This window comes from Vanacampus margaritifer, chromosome 2, assembly GCF_051991255.1.
Source record: "Vanacampus margaritifer isolate UIUO_Vmar chromosome 2, RoL_Vmar_1.0, whole genome shotgun sequence".
NCBI lineage: Eukaryota > Metazoa > Chordata > Actinopteri > Syngnathiformes > Syngnathidae > Vanacampus > Vanacampus margaritifer.
This window is the reverse complement of record NC_135433.1, coordinates 51,130,258-51,150,761: the sequence shown is the minus strand read 5'-3', so window position 1 is coordinate 51,150,761 and position 20,504 is coordinate 51,130,258. Positions and strand designations below refer to the sequence as shown.

General features: G+C 40.5%; 1 protein-coding gene across 4 annotated transcripts; it reads right to left on the bottom strand.

The window, feature by feature from the left end:
* Nucleotides 1-973: 973 nt before the first annotated feature.
* Nucleotides 974-20,431, bottom strand: smarca4a (SWI/SNF related BAF chromatin remodeling complex subunit ATPase 4a). 4 transcript variants are annotated; one of them, XM_077555998.1, is made up of 34 exons: nucleotides 20,282-20,431; nucleotides 18,403-18,666; nucleotides 17,902-18,034; nucleotides 16,074-16,526; nucleotides 15,782-15,880; nucleotides 14,896-15,151; nucleotides 14,646-14,772; nucleotides 14,068-14,241; nucleotides 13,752-13,925; nucleotides 13,477-13,644; nucleotides 13,335-13,385; nucleotides 12,911-13,041; nucleotides 12,711-12,774; nucleotides 12,513-12,622; nucleotides 12,198-12,345; nucleotides 11,915-12,078; nucleotides 11,223-11,289; nucleotides 10,990-11,100; nucleotides 10,671-10,913; nucleotides 10,364-10,477; nucleotides 10,083-10,190; nucleotides 9,884-9,970; nucleotides 9,732-9,778; nucleotides 9,435-9,601; nucleotides 7,723-7,886; nucleotides 6,449-6,715; nucleotides 5,971-6,048; nucleotides 5,662-5,880; nucleotides 5,321-5,580; nucleotides 5,035-5,143; nucleotides 4,860-4,961; nucleotides 4,529-4,661; nucleotides 4,315-4,454; nucleotides 974-1,663 (listed from the first exon to the last, which is right to left on the bottom strand). In XM_077555998.1, exons 2-34 carry the CDS (start codon nucleotides 18,622-18,624, stop codon nucleotides 1,631-1,633), a joined length of 4,923 nt encoding a protein of 1,640 aa, XP_077412124.1. In that variant the 5' UTR covers nucleotides 18,625-18,666; nucleotides 20,282-20,431; the 3' UTR covers nucleotides 974-1,630. The 4 variants fall into 4 exon arrangements, with proteins under 4 accessions (XP_077412124.1, XP_077412125.1, XP_077412126.1 ...); XM_077555999.1 differs by having other exon boundaries at nucleotides 5,035-5,140; XM_077556000.1 differs by having other exon boundaries at nucleotides 6,488-6,715.
* Nucleotides 20,432-20,504: the final 73 nt, after the last annotated feature.

The window sequence follows — 20,504 nt, the reverse complement described above, 5'->3', positions numbered from 1 at the left end:
TGCAAATATATTTTAAATAGCACATATTTATTATTGATTGCGTTTTATGTTCGATCTCAAGCACAGCACTTAGTTATAGCTACAAAGTGCTCTATTAAAAAATGTGAGTAAAAAATATATCCAGGATATTTAGTAAATAGCATGATCACATTTACGGAATAATTCAATATTGTTACTACAAAAATGTAATGAACCAATATATAACGGAGGCTGGAGCAAACAAATAAATCTTTTCATTTCCACAGTCAAGATATGCATTTGAAAACGAATAATTAAATTTATATGATGCATTAACAGGAAGATTCACCAACCCATGAGTGGCCCGCAGGCATATTCTATAGCTAAAACCCATGATGGGACATTATGACTTTCAAGGAATGTTGCAGAAGTGATCATTTGAAATGTAAACACTGGTATAGATTTATAGTAATAAAGTGCTGCATATTGACATTTTTGTTTCCTAATTATTTTTAAGAAATCATTAACATGATCAATGTCTCCACAAAAATAAATATTAATAACATTATTGAAGGTATTTTGAGCAAATTTATTTCAGATGTACATACGAAATTGGTAACCCTTTGCATTAATCAGCACCCAAGAAGAATCGCTCATTTTCAAGGTTGGTGACCCCTGATTTACAATATAGGCTACATAGAAATAGACAAACATGAGAGAGCTAAATACATGAGATGAATGCTTGAAATGGCAAACGATTTAAATTAAAGCTGAAATGTAAAAACCCAAATTTTAAATAATTGCATGTCATCTCATACCAATTAAATGAACATTTCGATGACAGTAATGTTACGTAACAGGCTTCCAATAGTTTTCTGTAAAATAATTAAAGCTGCTTAGCAAATAAACCTCAAGAGTAGGACTAAACTGGTAATAAAGAGCAAACTGTGGTTAGTAGGCCACCTAGTGGTCAGGAAAAATACAAATAAAAATCAGCTTGCAGGGACACGGAGGGTCTTATGAGAAACCTTTATTGAACTTTTTGGAATCCAGTGACACCGACACGAGAAAATGGTCCCGTCCCTCCCTCCCTGTTTACATACACAACCTGAGAGGGAGGGGCTGCAGGTGGGCCGTACCATGATTCCGCTTGTAGTCTTAAATTACGCAAAGATAATAACAAAGACACATCCAGGTGCATTTCTACAACGCGCAACATGCATTCAAAACGGGATTTCAGGGGAAGACAGTGACTCTTGATTCACTTCTCAAATGGATGACAAACTAACACAACTTTAAAAAAAAAAACAAAAAAAAAACTTGTCTATATGGCCCATGATCAGTCTACAAGTCAGGCTCTGTCAATCTTCCAATTGAGGAGGAAAAAAACAAAACAAAAAAAAGGACACGCTACTGATCATAAGAAAACATGTTTAAATATGGAAGTGGATAGTTTGTATCAGCTTGATTTTTTTTTTTTTTGCTTTTACATCAATGATATACTTTAATGAGAATACAAGTCTCACTAAAGAAAAGGAGGAAGAAAAAAAATCTGATGTAGGTAAAACTCGGCTTTCCCACTCAACGTCTCCCAGCTGTACCTAAAGGAAAATATCTACGTTCCAGTCAAGTAGCTCAGTGGGCTGTTGGTCCATTTAGGAGTGGTTCATGTTCAGTCCTCTTCGCTGCCGCTAACCGAATGCTCCTGAAACAAACACAAATGTCAATTTTGCTACGAGTTAATAACATGCTTTAAAGAATATTTCAGAAACGCTTCAGGATAAACTTTTTCAGCACTTCTTTAGTCCATAAGGGGTCGAGCTTCGCTATTCGTTACTCGACTTTTGGACAACTCTATATTGGCTGGGAACATGTTTGGAAAAACATGCTTGCATGAGTTTGAAGTAGAAGAATTTATTAGAGAGAGATCTTCGTAATCAAGCTTTAATACCTCTGGCAGAAAACAGAAAACAGACAACAGAGATTGTGAGCCAAGTTCTCTTGTCAAACATCGGAGACCTGACAAATGTTCTTAGGGATGGCTGTGCAATGGGCACTGACTGACGGCCCCCACCAAAATAGAACTTGAGAGGGGCTACAAAGAGCAGGGCTTAAAGTAAAAAAATAAAATAAAAAATACTTTTTTTTGTGGGGAGCGGAGGTGGAGTGGATCAGACGCACATACACTATAGTGTTTCCTAGCTACTTCGCGTTATTGAGGATTCACTCTATCGTGGCTTTTCATTTGTAAGCATTTTTTAACATTTAAAAGAAAAACTTGAACAGTTATTTTGCAGACGTGTCGTGTTGCCAGGGTGCAGAGCACACATCTGCTCAAATCAATTTATGAATGCAGTCTACAATTAACAGCCCGGCATTAATTCTAGAGTTTGCATTTTAAAAGTTAAACTTATTAAGTGTTACAAGTGTTTAGAAGGGCGGGAGCCGTGCGGGGCGTTTGTGATGGCTTAATAGAGAGGCAAGAAAAATAAAATAAAAAAAAGGACAAAAAAGTAAAACTCTCCTTTACTGATATTGACCAATTGTGAGAGGGGCTTGGAACTCATCACTAGCGAAAAGTGAGGGAAGATTGCAATTTGGCAAATAACTTTTTTTGCAGTATGCTTGGCAGGGTACAGTTTAAATGTAAATATTAGAAAGTAATAGTGATAATGATATAAGGACATGCTGTGAAACTCAGTCAGGCTAATTAATTTGAATTATTCATTTAGCAACTATTTAATTGGACTTTCGCACTATTCTAGATAATAATGTTTAGCAACACAAAGACACAAACTATGTAAAATGTTGCCCATTCCGCATCCATTGCAGCCTGATCATCCTGGAAGAGGGATTACCACATTTGCTTCTCAAGGTTTCTAATTTTTCGCCTGATAGGGTTTTTGGAGTTTTTCCTTGCCCTCTTGTGGTTCGATTGGGGATGTCGTTGATATTTGTTAACTGAGGGCATGTGAAGCCCTTTGAAACTCTTGTGTTATTACGAGCGATATAAATAAACTTGACTTGAGTCAAGGGCAATTTATACAAAACTGCATGAACAGTTACAGAGCAACAGTGAACTATAGCAATGGCAAATTCGGTTAAAGAAAACAAAGTAGAAAACAATTTGTTTTGTTTTTTTTACAATATGATCGATGCAGCCCCAGTAGTCTAAACATGGTATTCTGATTAATATTGTGTTTGTGGAATATGAGTTAAGCAACAAAATACACCTGTTTTTCGCTATCTCATTTGGCCCCTTACTGTCGACTGAAAATTACATCACAATGTCTAAAGGAACAAGAAACAAACGATCACAATTCACCTGTTTTCTGAGGCTGAGCTGATTGGTTGTTACCTGAGATACTGTTTCTTGAGCAACTTTATGCTGTATGTGAATTTTAAACTATTGTACTGAATTACCAATTTTTCAAAGTACCGTATTTTCGCGACTATAAGGCTCACTTTAAAATCTTACATTTTCACAAAAATCGACGGTGCGCCTAATAAATAGTGAGGTGTGCCTTGTATGTGGACCAAGGGCCGAAATCTGACTGACTGTATGAGAGGATTTCCCGCACACATTGCTTATATACAAGAAAGGCGGACCTGATTGAGGGCAGACGTGAGAGCACAGAGGAGTCAACTTGGTGGTGAGTTCTCCAGCCCCTCCTCGCCCTCTAATCTTGCTTCCTTTTTTTAATTTTTTTTATTTATTTTTTAAATGCTTTATTGAACAACGTTCACTTTTAGCAACAGACATCGCAAAAGTCACTTTGAAGTAGTGCAAGTCTACACAGAGTAGCTAAACAGATCACACCACATACTAAAGACACCAGATTGTTTTTTCCCCATCTCCCTCAATGCATCGTGAATGCTTGGGCGAACGCAAAAGCCGGCATAATTTCCGAGGACACGACAAAGAGACTGACTGACAATGAGACAGCGTATTTGATGGAGATTTTGCCCAGTTGTTGGTTTCTGATACAGAAGATCACGAGGACTATGATTGATTTGTGGATTAGGATTGATCAAAAGCAACGCGAGTACATTGTTACATACTTCAAGTACAATTGAACTCACAGTTTACATTGTTACTTCAACCGAACTCAGTTTTGTTCCGTTCGCTGCCTTTTTAAAAACATGCGCTAGCACTAGCATATGTTTTGGCATAATAGCATGCTACCATATGTTTTGAGCTAGCGTATGTTTAACCATGCGTGCGCCTTATGTGTGTGTTAACCACAGAAATAGCACTCGTAACTGTGACAGCGCCTTATGGTCGTGAAAATACGGTATTAGCAAAGAGAGAGGTCAACCTTTGCTTCTTTTAATCAGTACATAAACATGTCTCACCTCTTCCTGTTCATCCTCACTGTCGTCGTCGCTCACCACAGGTTTAGCCCGCATGCCACGGCCCCTCCGCCGCTGTCCTTTCCCACTACGTTCCCCCTTTTCTTTTCGGCTCAGTTTAATCTTAACCTTCACAGAACGGGCTGGGAGGGAACACAGCTTGTTATGACCACTAAACATGATTTTGTACAAACCATTTTCTGTTCCTGATTCTTACATTCAGACTCTGAGCCTTCATCAATCTCTTCCTCTTCTTCTTCACTCTCTTCTCCTTCACTGTCCTCTTCCTTCTCAATCTTTTGTCTTACACTGGTGAACACAGATTGAAGCACAATGGAGTCTTCGTAGATCTGATGGTTTGAAGAAAGGAGAAAAGTTAGTCCAGAACTGTTGACTTATTGTATTAGTTTGAGTGTGAATGTCTGCGATTTCATTTACTACGCATGTTTGATTGTTTTCCTATTCAATAAACAGCTTGGCGCGCATGGGCCACTGTTGTTCTCATGAGTCAAGGTATTTGTGAAAAGTAGCTGGAAGTTGACACCAACCAGAGATCCCTCCAGGTTGAAAGTCTGAGCGTTCTGACACAACAGCATCACGTCCTTCTCCAGGTCATTCAAGCTGCGGTACTTATGGCTGCGGATCCTCTCCTGATAGACGGAGAAGTGAAAGTCAGATATAGATTGGCATGTGAAAACAAAACTAGGACATCTGAGTATGTACCTTGATCTTCCTAAAGTCTACGGGCTTGCGGATAAGCTCATAGTACTCGGGAAGCTCCTTGCGGGAAGGCAGTTGGATGAAAACCTCACTCAGTTGTCGTCCATTACTACTAAGGTGATAAGAGAATGTGCATCCATTAGTTCCGACAACTATATCATTGCATTTCTGCTGGCAGCAATGGCTGGCCCAGTAGGCATTGAATTTTGGCCATTTTTTGTCTTTTCTTTTTCAATTTTTCTCATAATAGTCGTTTACTAATCTCCCCAAAAAAATCAAGTGAGCTTACCCGTCCTTGTATTTGATGACAGCATCAACTATCTTCTTCATCTTCTTGGTGAGGGACAGCGGGTTAGGAGAGAGTTTCTCAGCAGGTGGCCGACCACGTTTCTTTGCTTTCTTCACGTCGTCGTCCTTGTCGCGGCCGCGCCCGCTGCTGGAGCTGGGTGTAGAGGGGCCGTCATGATCACGGTCTCGCTTGCGCTTTCTGGTTGTCTTCTTGTGGCGCACTTCCTCCTCAATGTCTTCCAAATTACCCTCTTCTATGGCCTATTGGAAGGAAAAGATGAGTGATTTGACTCAGGACAAAAGCACAGGTGCTATTTGAAATGGTCTTTCATTTTGACATACCTTTAACCACTGTTTCTCAGTGAGTGAGTCGCTGTAGTCCACCTCCTTACGCTGGCGGGATCCTCGGCCAAACATCTTCTCCTCCTCCTCTTCGCAAGTAAGCCTCTCAACCTCAGCGTCATCTTTCAAAATCCAGCTGGGGAGATCATCCTCCTCCATCAGACGGGGTTTTCTCTTGGGGTTGCGGGCATCCTCACGCCGCCTGTCGAGATCCATGCGCTAAACACGACAGCAACGCAAGATGGTTAGAGGACTCAAAGATTATTCAATGATAATCTATCTGATGATTGAAAGTGGGGTGAGATTAACCATGAACTGTTCAAACTCTTCTTCACTTCTGGCAATCATCTGATTGACTGTCTCATCATCAGGCACTTCATCTTCCTCCTGCAGAAAGATTAGACAGTGATAGTAAGACAAGGCAACCAGCAGAATATCGCGGTACCTCAGAGTCAGTCACCTCTTTCAGCTACAGACCAACTTCAATAAAGCAGAACAATTATTGAGTAAGCGACCATGTCAAATAAACCAAACAAAAATTAAACAGGGACAGCAGAAAGAGAGGAAACAAAGTAGAAGGTCAAGTATTAAATAAACTATTACATTAACCATCAACGACAGAAGCAAAAATACAAAAGAGAAAAGCAAAAGTCTGGATTGATGAAATCCTGAGAAAAGAGGAAGTGAAATAGGGGGAAGAAAAAAATACGGAGAATAAAGATGTGGGAACAGCGCACAGGGAGATGTGGGTGGGTGGGCAATGTAGCAATGTTCGGATCACACCCACCCACGCCCCCCTAGTGCGGCAGCCTCCACGAGCCCCGACCTCGTCCTGTTCCTCGTGCTCCAGAATGGCCTGTAAAAAGGCCCGGCGCTCACAGCCTGATGACTTCTGGTCAAACATTCCCGCCTGGATGACCTTCTGGTCCACGTTCAGTTTGTACTTGGCTGCCGCCAGGATCTTCTCCTCCACACTGTTGACAGTGCACAGCCGAAGGACGCGCACCTCATTCTGCTGACCTATACGATGGGCCCTGTCCTGAGCTTGCAGATCCTGTAAGATAAACAAAAAAATTGTAGGTTTCTTCCCCTTCCAGCATATCTATCACATTTAAAAATGTCCTGAAAAGAAAACAATTTAAGGATAGTTTTTGGTCCCCACCGGTTCAGACAAGTCCACAACTTTTGCGGACCGGCAACCTAGTGGGTTGGGGTTAGTGGGGGGGCTACAACAACAAATGCAAATCCACTATGTATTTTTATGTACCTGTACTAGAAGCACAAACATCACAAGGGTAACAACAACGCTTTAATATGGTGAGGTCACTATGGTTATGCTTATGAATGATACGAGCAACACAAAAGCTGGGGTATTTTGTAGATATAACCATAAATGTGAACCCACATTTTTATGGAACTACATTAGCAGCGCCCTCCCTAAACGAGGAGAGATTTAAGAGATCGATAGATTTAAGGAGGGCATATGTTGGTGCCGCCAACATAACAAGGCACCACAGGACAAATCTAAAGTTCATGAGTAACTCACTCGCCATAACGCTAAATTAAGAGCCGCTCGCCACAGAGCCCCATCATGCGTGGGAATCACCTGTCGCTGCAAGTCCATACACCCTTCTTTATCTTCTTGGTCATAGGCTCCTGTGTTTTCTCATCACTGGGCCTTTTTTCCGTTGCAAAGAAACTTTCCAAATATGTATGTTTTATACAAATTTTGCTAACTTGTCGATTAGCATCAGCGCTACGCGACTGAGATAATTAGCATCTTGACATGTGTCAACAGTCCGCCGTAAACAGAGAGAATCCGGTCACTTTTCGAAATAAAATATTTTTAAGCCTCGGTTAATCAATTAACCAGAAGTATAGTACGTTTTTTATTCTTTCAACTGTGCGGCCCGGTCCAAAGTGGCCAACGGCCCGGCACCGGACCACTGCTTTATTGAAGTGTGATATATACTGTATACAAAAAGAAAACCCCTTCAAAACCCCTTATTCCAGTCACAGATTAGGATTGTTCACAATCCAACAAACCTGACAGTACATTACCTGATGTGGGTTCCAGTCACTGTCATATATTACAACAGTGTCAGCAGATTGCAGATTGAGTCCCAAGCCTCCTGCTCGGGTGCTGAGCAGAAACACAAAGTACTCAGAAGCTGGGTCATTGAAAGTTTTCAACAGCATTCCACGGTCCTCCGCTTTTGTGGTTCCTGTGAGGAGGACATTAAGACATTTTTATATCACGCAGACGACTAGTATTATTAAATTTAATATGCTCTGTTTAGAGGTGGGGAAAGCACAGTGGACAAATGGTCAACACGTAAGCCTTACAATCAACAGGTTCTGGGTTTGGTTAAGAACCTCCTGTGTGGAGTTGCGCCTCTGCTTGAGTGGGTTTTCCCTACCTTCTCCCACACTCCAAAAATATTCATGATAATTGAGGACTCTAAAGTGTCCACAGGTGTGAATGGTTTTAATATGTGCCATGCGATTGACTGGCAACCAATATAAGGTGTACCCCAACTATTGCCCAAAAGTCAGCAGCGATAATCAGGATAGGCGGTATTATAGATATTGTAATGTGAAAGTGTAGGTCACTCACAGCAATTTTGAAATTTATAGGTTCTTTACTTGAAACTTTGTTACAGTTAAGTGAGTTTAAATTTCTTTCTCCTGCAATGTTCTACATATGATCTATATACAAAGCATCTATATTGAAATAGCAATGGGGGAAAATACCCAATACACTTATGTGCCTGGGTTTAAACGATACTTCGACAACCACACTTGCAGATAGGGATGCACGATAATATCGGTGGTCGATAATTATCGGCAATTATCAACCAATTTGATGTCAAACAGATAAAGAAGATAATAAAGAAATCAGTCGATAATTATCAGCAATTATCAACCATTTTGACGTTATACAGATAAACTAGATAATTAAGAAATCCGCCGATAATAATAGACTTGCCGTGTTGGTCCATCTGTTGTGGTTGGAGCTCAAGAGTGTGTCACCTCAAAATATTACCCTCACAGTTTTTTGTTGAATTTTTAAAACATAGACTTTTGTTTTGGCAAACTCAAAATTAGTTACTGGTTGTCTTTGAAGCAGAGATATCAATCAAATTCAGCTTCATGGTGCGTTACAAATGTTTTGATGTATTTGTACTTCTAGTAGGACTCGAAAGTATATTTGTATTCAAGTTAATTTTGCAAACAATTATCAGCTTACTTATTGGTTATCGACATCGACACGTTCTAAATTATTGGTTTATCAGTATTGGTTGAAAATACCATTACCGTGCATCCCTACTTGGAGATGAACAGATAAATAGATTCACAAAATTTGCACGTTGGTAGTCAACCATATTAAATTAACTCATTCACTCCCAGCCATTTTTCACTGAAGCAACCCTCTTCGCTCCTGGCTGTTTTACTGGATTTGGACTGATTTTAATCAAGAAAAAAAGTATATCTCTATCTGTTTCCGTTTTGCAGCAATTAGCATTAGAATATAGCTAAGTTTCATCATTATTCACAAATCTGACAGTGGGGAAAAGATCTTTATGCAACATGGCCCTGGTTGATCTCTTATATGCTATTGCCACTTGCTGGCCGTTTTTGTAATAAAAAACATATAAATATGTCCTTGGGACACTTAAAATATTTAAAATAGAACGTATTAATACGTTTTTGGGAGAAAATTTGTTAATCATGACGCATTTTCTTTGTTAAAGAAAAAAACAGGTTCTCACCATCTAGACGCAGGTACTTGAAGTTACGGTAGGCAAAGTAGTCTTCCATGATGGTCATGAGTGTAGTCATTTGACAGAAGAGCAGCACTTTGTGGTTGGTGACCCTCAGCTTGGGCAGGATACGATCCAGCAGCTCAAATTTCCCAGAGGAGCGGTACAAGTCAGGACTGGACAGATGGAACAGGAAGATTATAATCAAGAATGAGATGGCGTGCCGTGTATTGTATGTCACAGTATTACTTATGGTACTCAATGCAGTCATGCAGATGCAGAAAACACAGTTTATGCTATACATACCCAGACACTACGCCGCCAGAATAACCCAGATGTTCAGAGAAAGACTCCTGTACAAACATATCATATAACATTTTATCTTCAGTCACCACATGTATTATTTACGTGTAACTTATTCTTAATTTCGCACTGAATTTCAAGCCCAAAAAATGTACCTCAATGTGTTGAAACATGTAGGGGTGATTGCAAATCTTTCTCAGCTGCATAATGGTGTTCATCAGAGTCTTCGTGCCGCCTTTACCCTAGAGGAAAACAATGCGATATACAAGTCTATTAACTTTATTTGCTCAAATAAAATTTACTGAAATATTAATATTTCAACTACTATATTTAAAATCACTTTATTTTACTTGCCTTCTTATCTTTCTCTGATCCATCTGTGAGCAAGACCCCCTTCGCCTGCATGTGTCTATACAATACTCTCTGAAGGGCTGACATGTCACATTTGATCACATACTCCACCTAAAAAAACAACACAAAAGGGTCAACGTTAAATCAGGAAACTTCAACTTCGGTGTGTGTGAGAGCCAGAGAGAGAAATGCTTTTTATGCTAATTTAAAACACTGAAATAATCTGTGTGTGTTTTTAATTCAGTAAACAAATCCATTTTATTAACAACCAGAAGGAACCAAACCTTCTCTGGCAGCTGGGCCTCAACCTCCTTTTTGAGCCGGCGTAGTAAGAAGGGCCGCAGCACCTTGTGTAGACGTCGAATAATGAGAATGGTCTCTTCTTCATTGAGGTCAACCTGCAAGACAAGACTCATTCAAAACATCTATAGTCTACATGGGTTCAGTGTCTATTTACGTATACAATATCTATCCATCAAGCATGTTTGTTAATGTCACTGGATACAGTAGTTAAGTTGTGATGTGGCTTAAGAGGAATATCAGTTTGTGTGCCTCCATCTCATTTTCTGCAATCTCACAAAGAATGCTTACTTTCTCTCCAGTCATGGCGAATGGGGCATTGAACCATTGTTCAAAGGTGTTGCAGCTCTTGAAAATGGTGGGCAGGAGGAAGTTAAGCAGGGCCCAGAGCTCAGGGAGCTTGTTCTGCAGAGGAGTGCCCGTGAGCAGCACCCGCCGTGGGGCCAGGTAGTGGGTGTTCAACACCTGGGTCAGCTTACAGTGGTGGTTCTTCATACGATGGCCCTCGTCCACAATCATATACTTCCAACGAAGCTTTAGGAGGACATGATAGAAATGTAATAAACGAACCACAAATTCTCATGGTTCTGACTTGACAGTAGACACATACCTTTGCTAGCACCTGCTTATCTTTGATGATGTACTCGTATGTGGTGAGCAGCACATTGAATTTGCCACTGCGCAGAATGGGAACGAATGCACGACGAGCAGCTGGAGAGCCCTGAAAAAATGAGCAGAATCCTTCAATTTTTTTGCTATGAAGTTCTAAAGAACTAGTACTTACACATGCTGCATGATTCATATTTCAGAATTGGAGCTTGATATAATAATCGGAAAACTGACCTTGTAGGAGATCTTCACAACAGATGGCGCCCACTTATCAAACTCGTACACCCAGTTTGACAGAGTTCTATGAATCAATTCAGAAGTTTAAATTAAGAGGATTAATGCTGACTCCCGGTGAATTGATAAGTGCATTACAGTAGATTAAATAAACGAGTCACTGAAATAAGCACAAAAAAAAAAAGGTTGAAAATTAACAGAAGAAAATTTGACTTTTTTATGGCTTTCTAGCATTACTAAAAAACTAAACAATAAAAGCAGTCTGGATAAAAATTATTGTACCGGTACCTTGGAGGAGTTTTCAATAAACAAAACAAAACACTTTTTGGCAGCTTTGTTATAACTGTCATAAGGAAAGGGGTCCCTCATCCCTTGCTGAGGCAATAGTGTAATATTTGCCACCAGTTAGCAACAAAAGTTAAAAAGAAGGAATTTAACAGATCCAGAGAAAAAAAGAACAATGGTGACATAGGAGCTGCCTTTCACAGGTGGTGGGGCCACAAGTAGCTGACAGGATTCAGAATCAGCAACATTTTGCCTCATCTGTCCAAACTAAATTCTCCCAGAAGCTTTGTGGCTTTTTAACATTCTTTTCTTTCCTTTATATAACAGAAGAGTACCAACTATTCTTCCTGCGTATAAATACATATTGTTCCAATAATCCACACATCACTGACAATTTGTGGACTCACGAGAGTGGTACGATGATGAGGAAAGGCCCGTTGATGCGCTTGTATTCCATGAGGTAGGTAATCAGGGCAATGGTCTGGATAGTTTTTCCTAAACCCATCTCATCAGCCAGGATGCCATTTAAATTGTTGTTGTAAAGTGACACCAGCCACTCTAGCCCTTTGATCTAGATATAAAAAAAGAACCAAAAGATAGGGGGGGGGAAACAAGTTAGGCTCAGTATTCACGTTAAGTTTCAATGAAAGAAATGAGCTAATTCTGTTTTTTCACCACTTGATTGTATACCTGGTATTGTTTGAGCTGCCCGTTGACCAACAGCGTAGACTGTCTATCTACTTTCTCTGTGACTGCATGAGCCACAGCGTAGTAGGACTGCAGGCCTCGGTTGAAAGATGCACTTCCGTACTCATCATCCACATCCTGCTTGGCATGCCTGAGGAAAATAAAAACAGTGAGTCACATGGCAGAAACTAGGGGTGTCCAATACCATTTTTTTCCACTCCAACTACTTTTGATATATAAGATTCCATTTAATACAATGACAAAAAAATGGTCTCTAGTGTAAGGGAGACATTTCCAAGCATAATAATGGCGTCTTACTCAATGATGTGCCGAACATCCACTTCAGATACGTCTTCACTGTCTGGATCAGGGATCTTCTTTTTCTCCTCATTCTGAGCTGCAGAAGAATGAGGTTTCTCTTCCTCACCCTTCAAACAAAAGGAGGAGAAAAGGTCAGTGAGAGCAATCCGAAGCACCTTTCTGCTCTGGTTATGAAGAAAAAGTTGAGTAGCGTACCTCTTCCTCCTCCTCCTCCTCTGAGCCACTGTCTTCACTGTCTGAACGTGGTGCTACTTCATACCTACAAAAAGACAAATTACTCAAGACATAATGTTGCTTATTCTGTCCAAAGAGTCTATAGTTGAAAACAAATATTTTAACATTATGACAAAATACAGTAGTGTATAAATGAGACAGACTTTAAGCATTGCACTGACCCTGGGTTCATTTCAAGCCAAGTTTCTAGCTGACCCGCCTTAGGTGCATCAACGCCAGTCAGGATTTTCCCACTGTCCACATGGATGATTTTCACTGGGAGGTCACTCATTTGACTGGTCTCATCCAATGGCTAGGAGGCAAGACAAAATTACCACAATTGTACAAATGTTGTCTGGAGATAACTCAACTCTTCTTAATACAGGATATTATGGCACATGCCTTTAGGCACAGGTAAATATGTATATACATAATACAATATATTGTCTCCAACTAGTTTCTTGAACCAAATGCAACAATGTATCAAGGAGACACGTGGACCAAAACTGGTGGTCACAAATCTAGCTTCATCCCATTTAAAAGCAAGAAGACTTCAATCACAATTGCTATTTTGCTGACAGATTTCCAATATCCTATCTCACCCACCTCTCCATCAGGTCCAAGTGCAGCAGCACCTCCCTCTGCAGGCTCCGGCTTCTGAACCCATTAACGATACAAAGACAATAACTAACATTTAAAAAAAAAAAACAACCATTATTGTCTTAATTTAAGGTGAATAAACAGGCACCTTCTTTTTCTTCTTCTTTTTCTTCTCCTTGAGAGCCTGTGCAGCTTTGTGGGCTCGCACCAGCTCAGTGAGATTGGCCACATATTCATCTGTCTGCTGCAAGAGGTAGGCCAGACGCTTATCTTTCTTCTGGTCAATAAGTTTACGATAGCCCTCTTCATCTTCAGCCTGATAGATGAAAACATTACATACGGTGATGGACCGGCTGAATGCACTCACTGGAATTTATTGTACATAAGTATCTGTGTGAAAAAGATTTTTGAGGGACATCTCACCATCAGCCTGCGCATTCTTTCTTTCTCAATGCGCTCATTCTCTTTCTTCTGCTCACGCTCAGTGTTTGCGTGGTAGGTGGCGATCGCTTTGGTGGCCTTCTGGATCTTTGCTGTGATAGACCGATGGTACTCCTTAAAGTCCTTTGCATGCTGCAGGATGCTGTTGAGGTATTCCTATGAACAATAGACAAAACCAGAAACTCAAATTCCACCCTGAACTTTGTTTTATTCTGTACTTGGTCTCCAATCATTTAAATTGTTTCACAACAAGGCACATTTTTTGCCACTTGACTTTCCTTCACCTCGCACTGCATACCTGGTGTTTCTGTCGACGTTTCCGTTCTTGTTCAATCTTCTGTTGTTTTTCAAGCTTCTCTGTGATACGGGCCTCGCGTAAAGACTGGCGCTTGCTGCGCTTGTAGGCCTTGGCATTAAGGGCAGTTTCGAGAGCAGTGTCACGACGCATGCAGACCACCACCTCTTGTCGTAGCTGAACAAGGAAAAAACATGAAAAGTGGATTTTTAAGACTGGGTATTGATTTGAATTTCCTCAATCGATTCAAGAGTCTTCAGTTTTTTATTTTTTCCGATTTGATTTGATTCACTTCACTTAAATCTGATACAGATTAATTATGGAACATCAATTCTTCTAAATGTAAGAAAATGCTTTTCAATTCATGTGAACAGTAATTTCAAGAAATCTAAGAAAAAATCTATTTTCTTGAGAACTTATGGTTAAAAGAGTTATCGACATAATCATTTCATGGTTTTATGAATCTATATATCGACAATCGATTAGATATCAATTATTCAAAAACAATTTAAACCCAGCCCTATTGGATTTAGCTAACAGTCATGTATGGTCTAGCTAATTTAGTTTGTCAGCATGCATACCTGTCTCTGAAAGTTAAGCAGCCTCAGGGCTTTGAGCTCAATGTTTGCTTTGGTACGAAGATCACCTGCTAGGGAACCAGGTAGGTTCTCTAGTTCCTGAATGCGGTGAGCAATACGGGCTTGTAGCCTGCAAAACAAGGAACAGAAACATCTTTAAGAATATATTGCAAGTGCAAATACTGAATTTCTAAACGTAACAAAAACAGTCAATGTGATAATGACTGTTAAACAAGAGACCAAATGTTTTCACCTGTACTCCCTCTCCTGGAGGATCTCCACTGGGTCCAGCCCTCTGGGTTTTTGTATAGGGGTTATGCGATTCTGTTTATGGTGAAGCATCATGGGAGGGGGCTGTGCAGGCTGACCAGGAGACTGCGTCTGAGGGGGCATTACAGGTGAGGCAGCAGGTGGCACAGAGGGAGGAGCAGGAGACGGTCTGCCTGTGGGCTGAGGAGGAATCAGCTTCTGCGGAGGATTGGATGGCGCGGCAGCATTCACCATTGGTCCTATAAGAGAGCGACCAGATGGCATTTGTATGCAAGACAAGTTAAAACACAAAAGTCTCTGAAGTCACTACCGGCAGGTTGTTTTATTCATCCGTGTGATCCCCTCCCCCACAAAAAAATAAACTATTTCCAGGTGTATTCAAATGTTTCTGACATGCTTCGGCTGTGAATACTCAAAGAATCGGGAAGCACACAGCACCAGTTATCCTCTTACGGTCGGTTGAAATCGGATGGGTTTGTGCGAGCTGTCCAATCGGATGCAAATGACTCCATGTTCCACCCACCATTATGGGGTGTGCCAGGACAAGTATGGATTTTCGTTACCATCACAACCACAGGCAGAATGTTACGAGTGCCGAATGAAAAAGTACTTGTAAACAAATTTTACTTTCAAGGAAAAACTTTACCCACATAAAGACAGTCTAAGCATTGATTGCAGTTTCACTTGTGGCACTTTATCAACAAGCTGTCACTTGACAATCAGGGTGAAAATGCGTGGTTGTCGTCTTTTTAATTAACGCTTGACAAATTTGTGAAGCAATCTTGCATGTGCCACTTTTTAGAAATGAGGTAATTGTTGTTGAATTCATAGATACATAGTAACTAGGTCAGCGTTGGGACAAACTGTACCTTCAGGCCACGATTTAGGAGGTCCATTGGCAGGCTGGCCTTGCATGCCTGGGGGAACTCCCGCCGGTCCAGGGGGTGGCATATTGGGACCAACCATACCTGAAAGGGTAAACATTTTAATTTCAACATTTCATTTCATCAGCCTCAATAAGGAAAACAAAATTACCCGTGCCAGACTGGTCAAACATGGAAAAGAAAACAAGTTATGTTTATTTGCAACACTTTAAATGTTTTTTTTTTGCATTTCAGCATATCACAAAAAGTAAACATAAAATGTTTCTCCTCTGCTCACCATGAGGTCTGTTGTAGTTGGCCTGAGCTGGTCCTGGCCCTGGCCCGCCTACAGGACCGGCAGAGGGGGGCATGTTGGGCATGGACTGCTGTTGCATTCCTGGCATGGGCCTCTTCCCTTGCACGGCCATCTGCAAGTGGTCCGGTAAGGGCTGACTGCGTGCCAGCATCTTGTAGGCCATAATCTGAGCCCTGAGTTGGTGCAACTGGTTCTGGTTGAAAGGCGTGGGTCCTGCTGAACCCCCTGGTCCACTTACAGCACCACCTGGTCCACCTGGACCTGGTGGACCCCCACGGTTCGGCTGTCCCATTCCCTGATTAGGGTCACCAGTGCCCTCGATTGGGCCAGCCCCCGGACCGGATGGACCACCAGGCATCATGGGGCCAGACGGAGGACCATTAGCTGGGACCGGGCTAGGTGCATGCTCCGAGCCTCCCAACGGCGAGGGATAACCTTGGGAGCAAGAATACAGGGATTAGATTCAATTTTAAGTACAGTTTTTGGTACAGGGAATTTATACAGTCATCTTGAAGAAAAAGTTTTCCCTGGATTGTTACAATAGTCTAAAAATGCAGAGGAGCAGACTAAAACCGATGCGCTTCCTTAGTTTTGCTAAATAACACGACATTACTTTGTAAAAATTTCACTCTCACGGCTTATTACATATATTATATATATGAATCCCAACATAAAGTCACACATTTACAAATTGGTTGATGTAATAATGTTGTCCCTTTTAGTTCACCTCAGTCTTCTTCTTTAGCAACTATAATTTGTGTTGTATGAAAATGGAAGTCGGCCCTCCAGTTGTCTTCACGTAAACCGTCTGCTCAGGCTGCCAAATTTACAGCACAAGAAAAACCGGCTAGATGTGTTCTTGATGTCTCTCTCGCTCACTCACCTTTCCTTTTACTGTCTCTCTGGATGACTGGCTTGTCTATTCTAACTATGTATATCCATTCAGGAATACACTTTATACTTAAAAAAAACCAAACAAACAAAACTCATTGTAAATTGGGTCAAACTAAAGAACCTTGAAGGCACAGGTCCACCTGATAATGTCTGTGCAATGTTCATCTTTTTGAATATAGGCAAAATCAGATTATCCTAACTAATGTGGTGGATTTAGATTAGTTGCATTTTGTTTAGTGCATCAGCAATACAGAGGAGAGTGGGGACTTATTTATTTCCATTCACAACATGGCAATTGTCTCAAAGTAGTGAGCAATTAAGGCAATGAGTTGCAGCGACATTCCAAAGCACGGGTGAGTTTCACTCGTTACATTCAATGGAACAGTTCCATAAACTATATGCTGACGGCTAAGTGATAGTGAGAAGACTAAACTATGAGAGTTGCAAACAATTAACCAACCTTGATTTTCTTTCAGATATTTCCTCAACTAAGTGCAAATAATTGTTTTGTCTGATCTTTAATTTGAACCAGTTTTTATCACTACTACTAACTCATGCTGGGCTGCCTGCTATTAGTTATCCGATATCCAAAAATAAGATACATTTTTTTTTTTACCTGCTGCGACTTAACACAACTTTGTGGGGTTGAACTGAATGATCTATTTTAACTAAAGATGTAGCTGATTTTAGCAGAGGTGTCCAGCATCCTTAGATGTTTAAAGCAAAAATAATAATAATGTTGATGATGATAATAATAATAATAGTCAAAATATGACTTATGTCATTATTTTAAAAAGGTGACTATATTATTCAAGAAAATTGATTCTATTCTGACTCCTGAGAGCAGTACATCCATCACGATGATGGGATGGTTCAAAAGTCACTTGAATCCAGAGACACATATGTGATGCAGTACCTTGGGAATGTTGATCCATGGGACTTGGAGGAGGCCCCATCCCACTGAGCCCTCCTGGTCTCATGCCCATGCCTTTCATTTGACTGTAGCGAGGGTCATCGGGCATGCCCTTCTCATGCATGGCATCCATTGGCTAAGTTAAAGATACAGAATTATCACACAATGGACTGAAAGACAGACTCATTTATTTTTAACTATATTCTGGTCACTCTATCTTAATAAATGTATTTAGTTTAAAAAATAAACAAGAAAGAAAGAAAGAAAAAAAGCACCAACTATAAACTCATAAGCAAGCAAGTAAAATTAGGACAATGACAAATCTGGTTTAAATTAAACGAACCATAGCTTAATTTATTCAACATCGAGGAACGTGAATTAGGAATGATAACAAAATAGCAAAGGCTTTTTGGCATGTTACGGCATTCAAGGTCACCATTTTTCAATACTGACCGAATATTTACAATAAATAAAAGATTTGAAAATGCAAAATAACTTATTTACTTTGTGCATCTGGTGCATGTTTTCCTGAGGATATCCCGAGGGTCCCTGTGGAGGGTGTGGGTGTCCAGATCCAGGAGGTCCTGGACTGGGCCCCATCATACTATGGGCAGAGCCTGGGGAAGGACCTGGACTTGGGCCCATCATACCACCTGGAGACAGCCCTGGGCCTGGGGAGGGACCGGGCCGAGGTGTCCCTCCCATTGGGGGGTCAGGAGTGGACATCTCTCAGGTGAGAGTGGGGATGTGAAGCAGCAACAAGGACCCCTATGAAGAATGATAAAATAGGAAAGAAACTGTGAAGAAGAGTGTGTCTTATTAGAAATGCGGTTAGATTCCTTCAATAATGACAGGACATGATTCCTACAGCTTAAGGCAAGTTAAAGTCAATACTTATTAATACCATTTTGGGGGAAAAATATTACTGTAAAACCATCTTTCAAATCTCCCATGTTCTGCAAAGTTGTTGAAGCCTACAAATGGCATGCATTTTCTCTTAAGAGTCACGACTAAATCAACATCACTGTTTTGTTGGTTCTGCTATCATGATTGTATGATGTTACGACGAGAGTGATTTGGAAAATGATTCTTTTTTTTTTTTTTAAAGAATATTTATTCATTTTGAAATTTGAGACTATTCAAAAACATCAAATGCTATTTATGTGTTAGCATTTTTGAAAGGTTGATTTATGACATTCTACAACCAATTAAGGTCTTTTTAAAAATCGTGCCTTTTAGGACATTTTATAGTTGCATGGGGAACCCGAATGAAAAATAGAAGAAGTCAGAAATGTTTTTATTGCTTCATTATTATTATTATTATTTTTTTAAACGTTCCTGCCATTTATTTAAACAATGACGATAAGCAGTTAGGTAAATGGATGGATGGAAATATTAAGAGACACATTTGTCAGGGCTAAACTTTTTATTTGTCAAATAATAAAATGATCAGTCATTTGCATTGTTCGCAGACGTCTGTCTATACAAGCATAAGTAATTGACCCATCAAAAATATTCTAAAACGCATACAGCTCATATTAAAAAAGAATGACGTCCCCATAACAAAAGAAAAGTTGAGTTATTATTTGATGGATCTATTACATAGTAGGTCAAACCCCCTTTAAACAAGAGTCAGTTCGGTTTCAGCGCAAGTGAGCGACAGTTTAGAAGTTAAACGTCCCAGAAACAGATAAATCCACACTTTTAAAAATCCGTTTGCGCAATGCGTAAACATTTATAACCGTTGCGGTGGATATTCTTCTCCAAATTATTGTCATATTTAGCTAAGCTAACGTCAGCTAGGCCTAGCTTATTTCATTGTCAACGTTACTTTGTGTCGGTTCACAGAACTGTTCGACTATATAACACTAGTTTCATCATGAACTGTTTAAATCCTACAACCACTAACGTCACATACAACCGGACTTTCGAAAAATACACCCCACACATTAGTAAGCGCGTAAAAACAAAACAAAACATTGAGATAACAACACAAGTTATCTGATGACGAGAGCTAACATGCTAGCGGGTTAGCAGAGTTAGCCTAGCCGGCCATGCTTTTTCGGGCCAATTACAGGGGAAAAAATAAATTAGACCAGCAGTTTGTTTTAAAGCAGCGGAGAGCCAAAGTTTGGCGCATCTCTCGCCGCTTTCGTTGATTGATCCAAAGCGCCACCCGTACCCTCGGTCTCTGCTCCGCTCACAACACATTTCCAAATATAATTTTCATTCATTGCTCAGAGTCGCGCCACCGCCGGTTAACTGCGGTGTCCGTCTTTTCTCAGACAGAACACATCCTACAAACACCAAACCATCCTTGAACTGTCTTGTTGTTCACAAATGTCACCCGTTCAATCTACTAACAACATCGATTTGGACTTACACAAACGGTGAACAGCGGTGTATAAAATCTTGCCGGTCTCAAAGTCTCTTGGTTTTCCTCCCTGCCAGAAAACAAAGAGCGACCTACCCAGTCGTTTTTTCCACACCCCTCCCCTCGCTGAGTAAAATGGAACTACATGTACAGCTCAACAGCGCCCCCTTTCAGCGCATCTCGCGCCCTGTGGGCCCCGTGACGGCAGCAACGAATGCTGGAATGGAAGCGG

Bases quoted from the DNA above. Each gene is read 5' to 3' on its own strand.
- smarca4a (XM_077555998.1), bottom strand. From the start codon at position 18,624: ATGTCCACTCCTGACCCCCCAATGGGAGGGACACCTCGGCCCGGTCCC. The intron at 13,926-14,067 runs GTATGCAGTGCG...TATTGTTCATAG, and splicing joins AACGTCGACAGAAACACCAG to GAATACCTCAACAGCATCCT. The intron at 5,881-5,970 runs GTTAATCTCACC...TGTCGTGTTTAG, and splicing joins AAGAGTTTGAACAGTTCATG to CGCATGGATCTCGACAGGCG.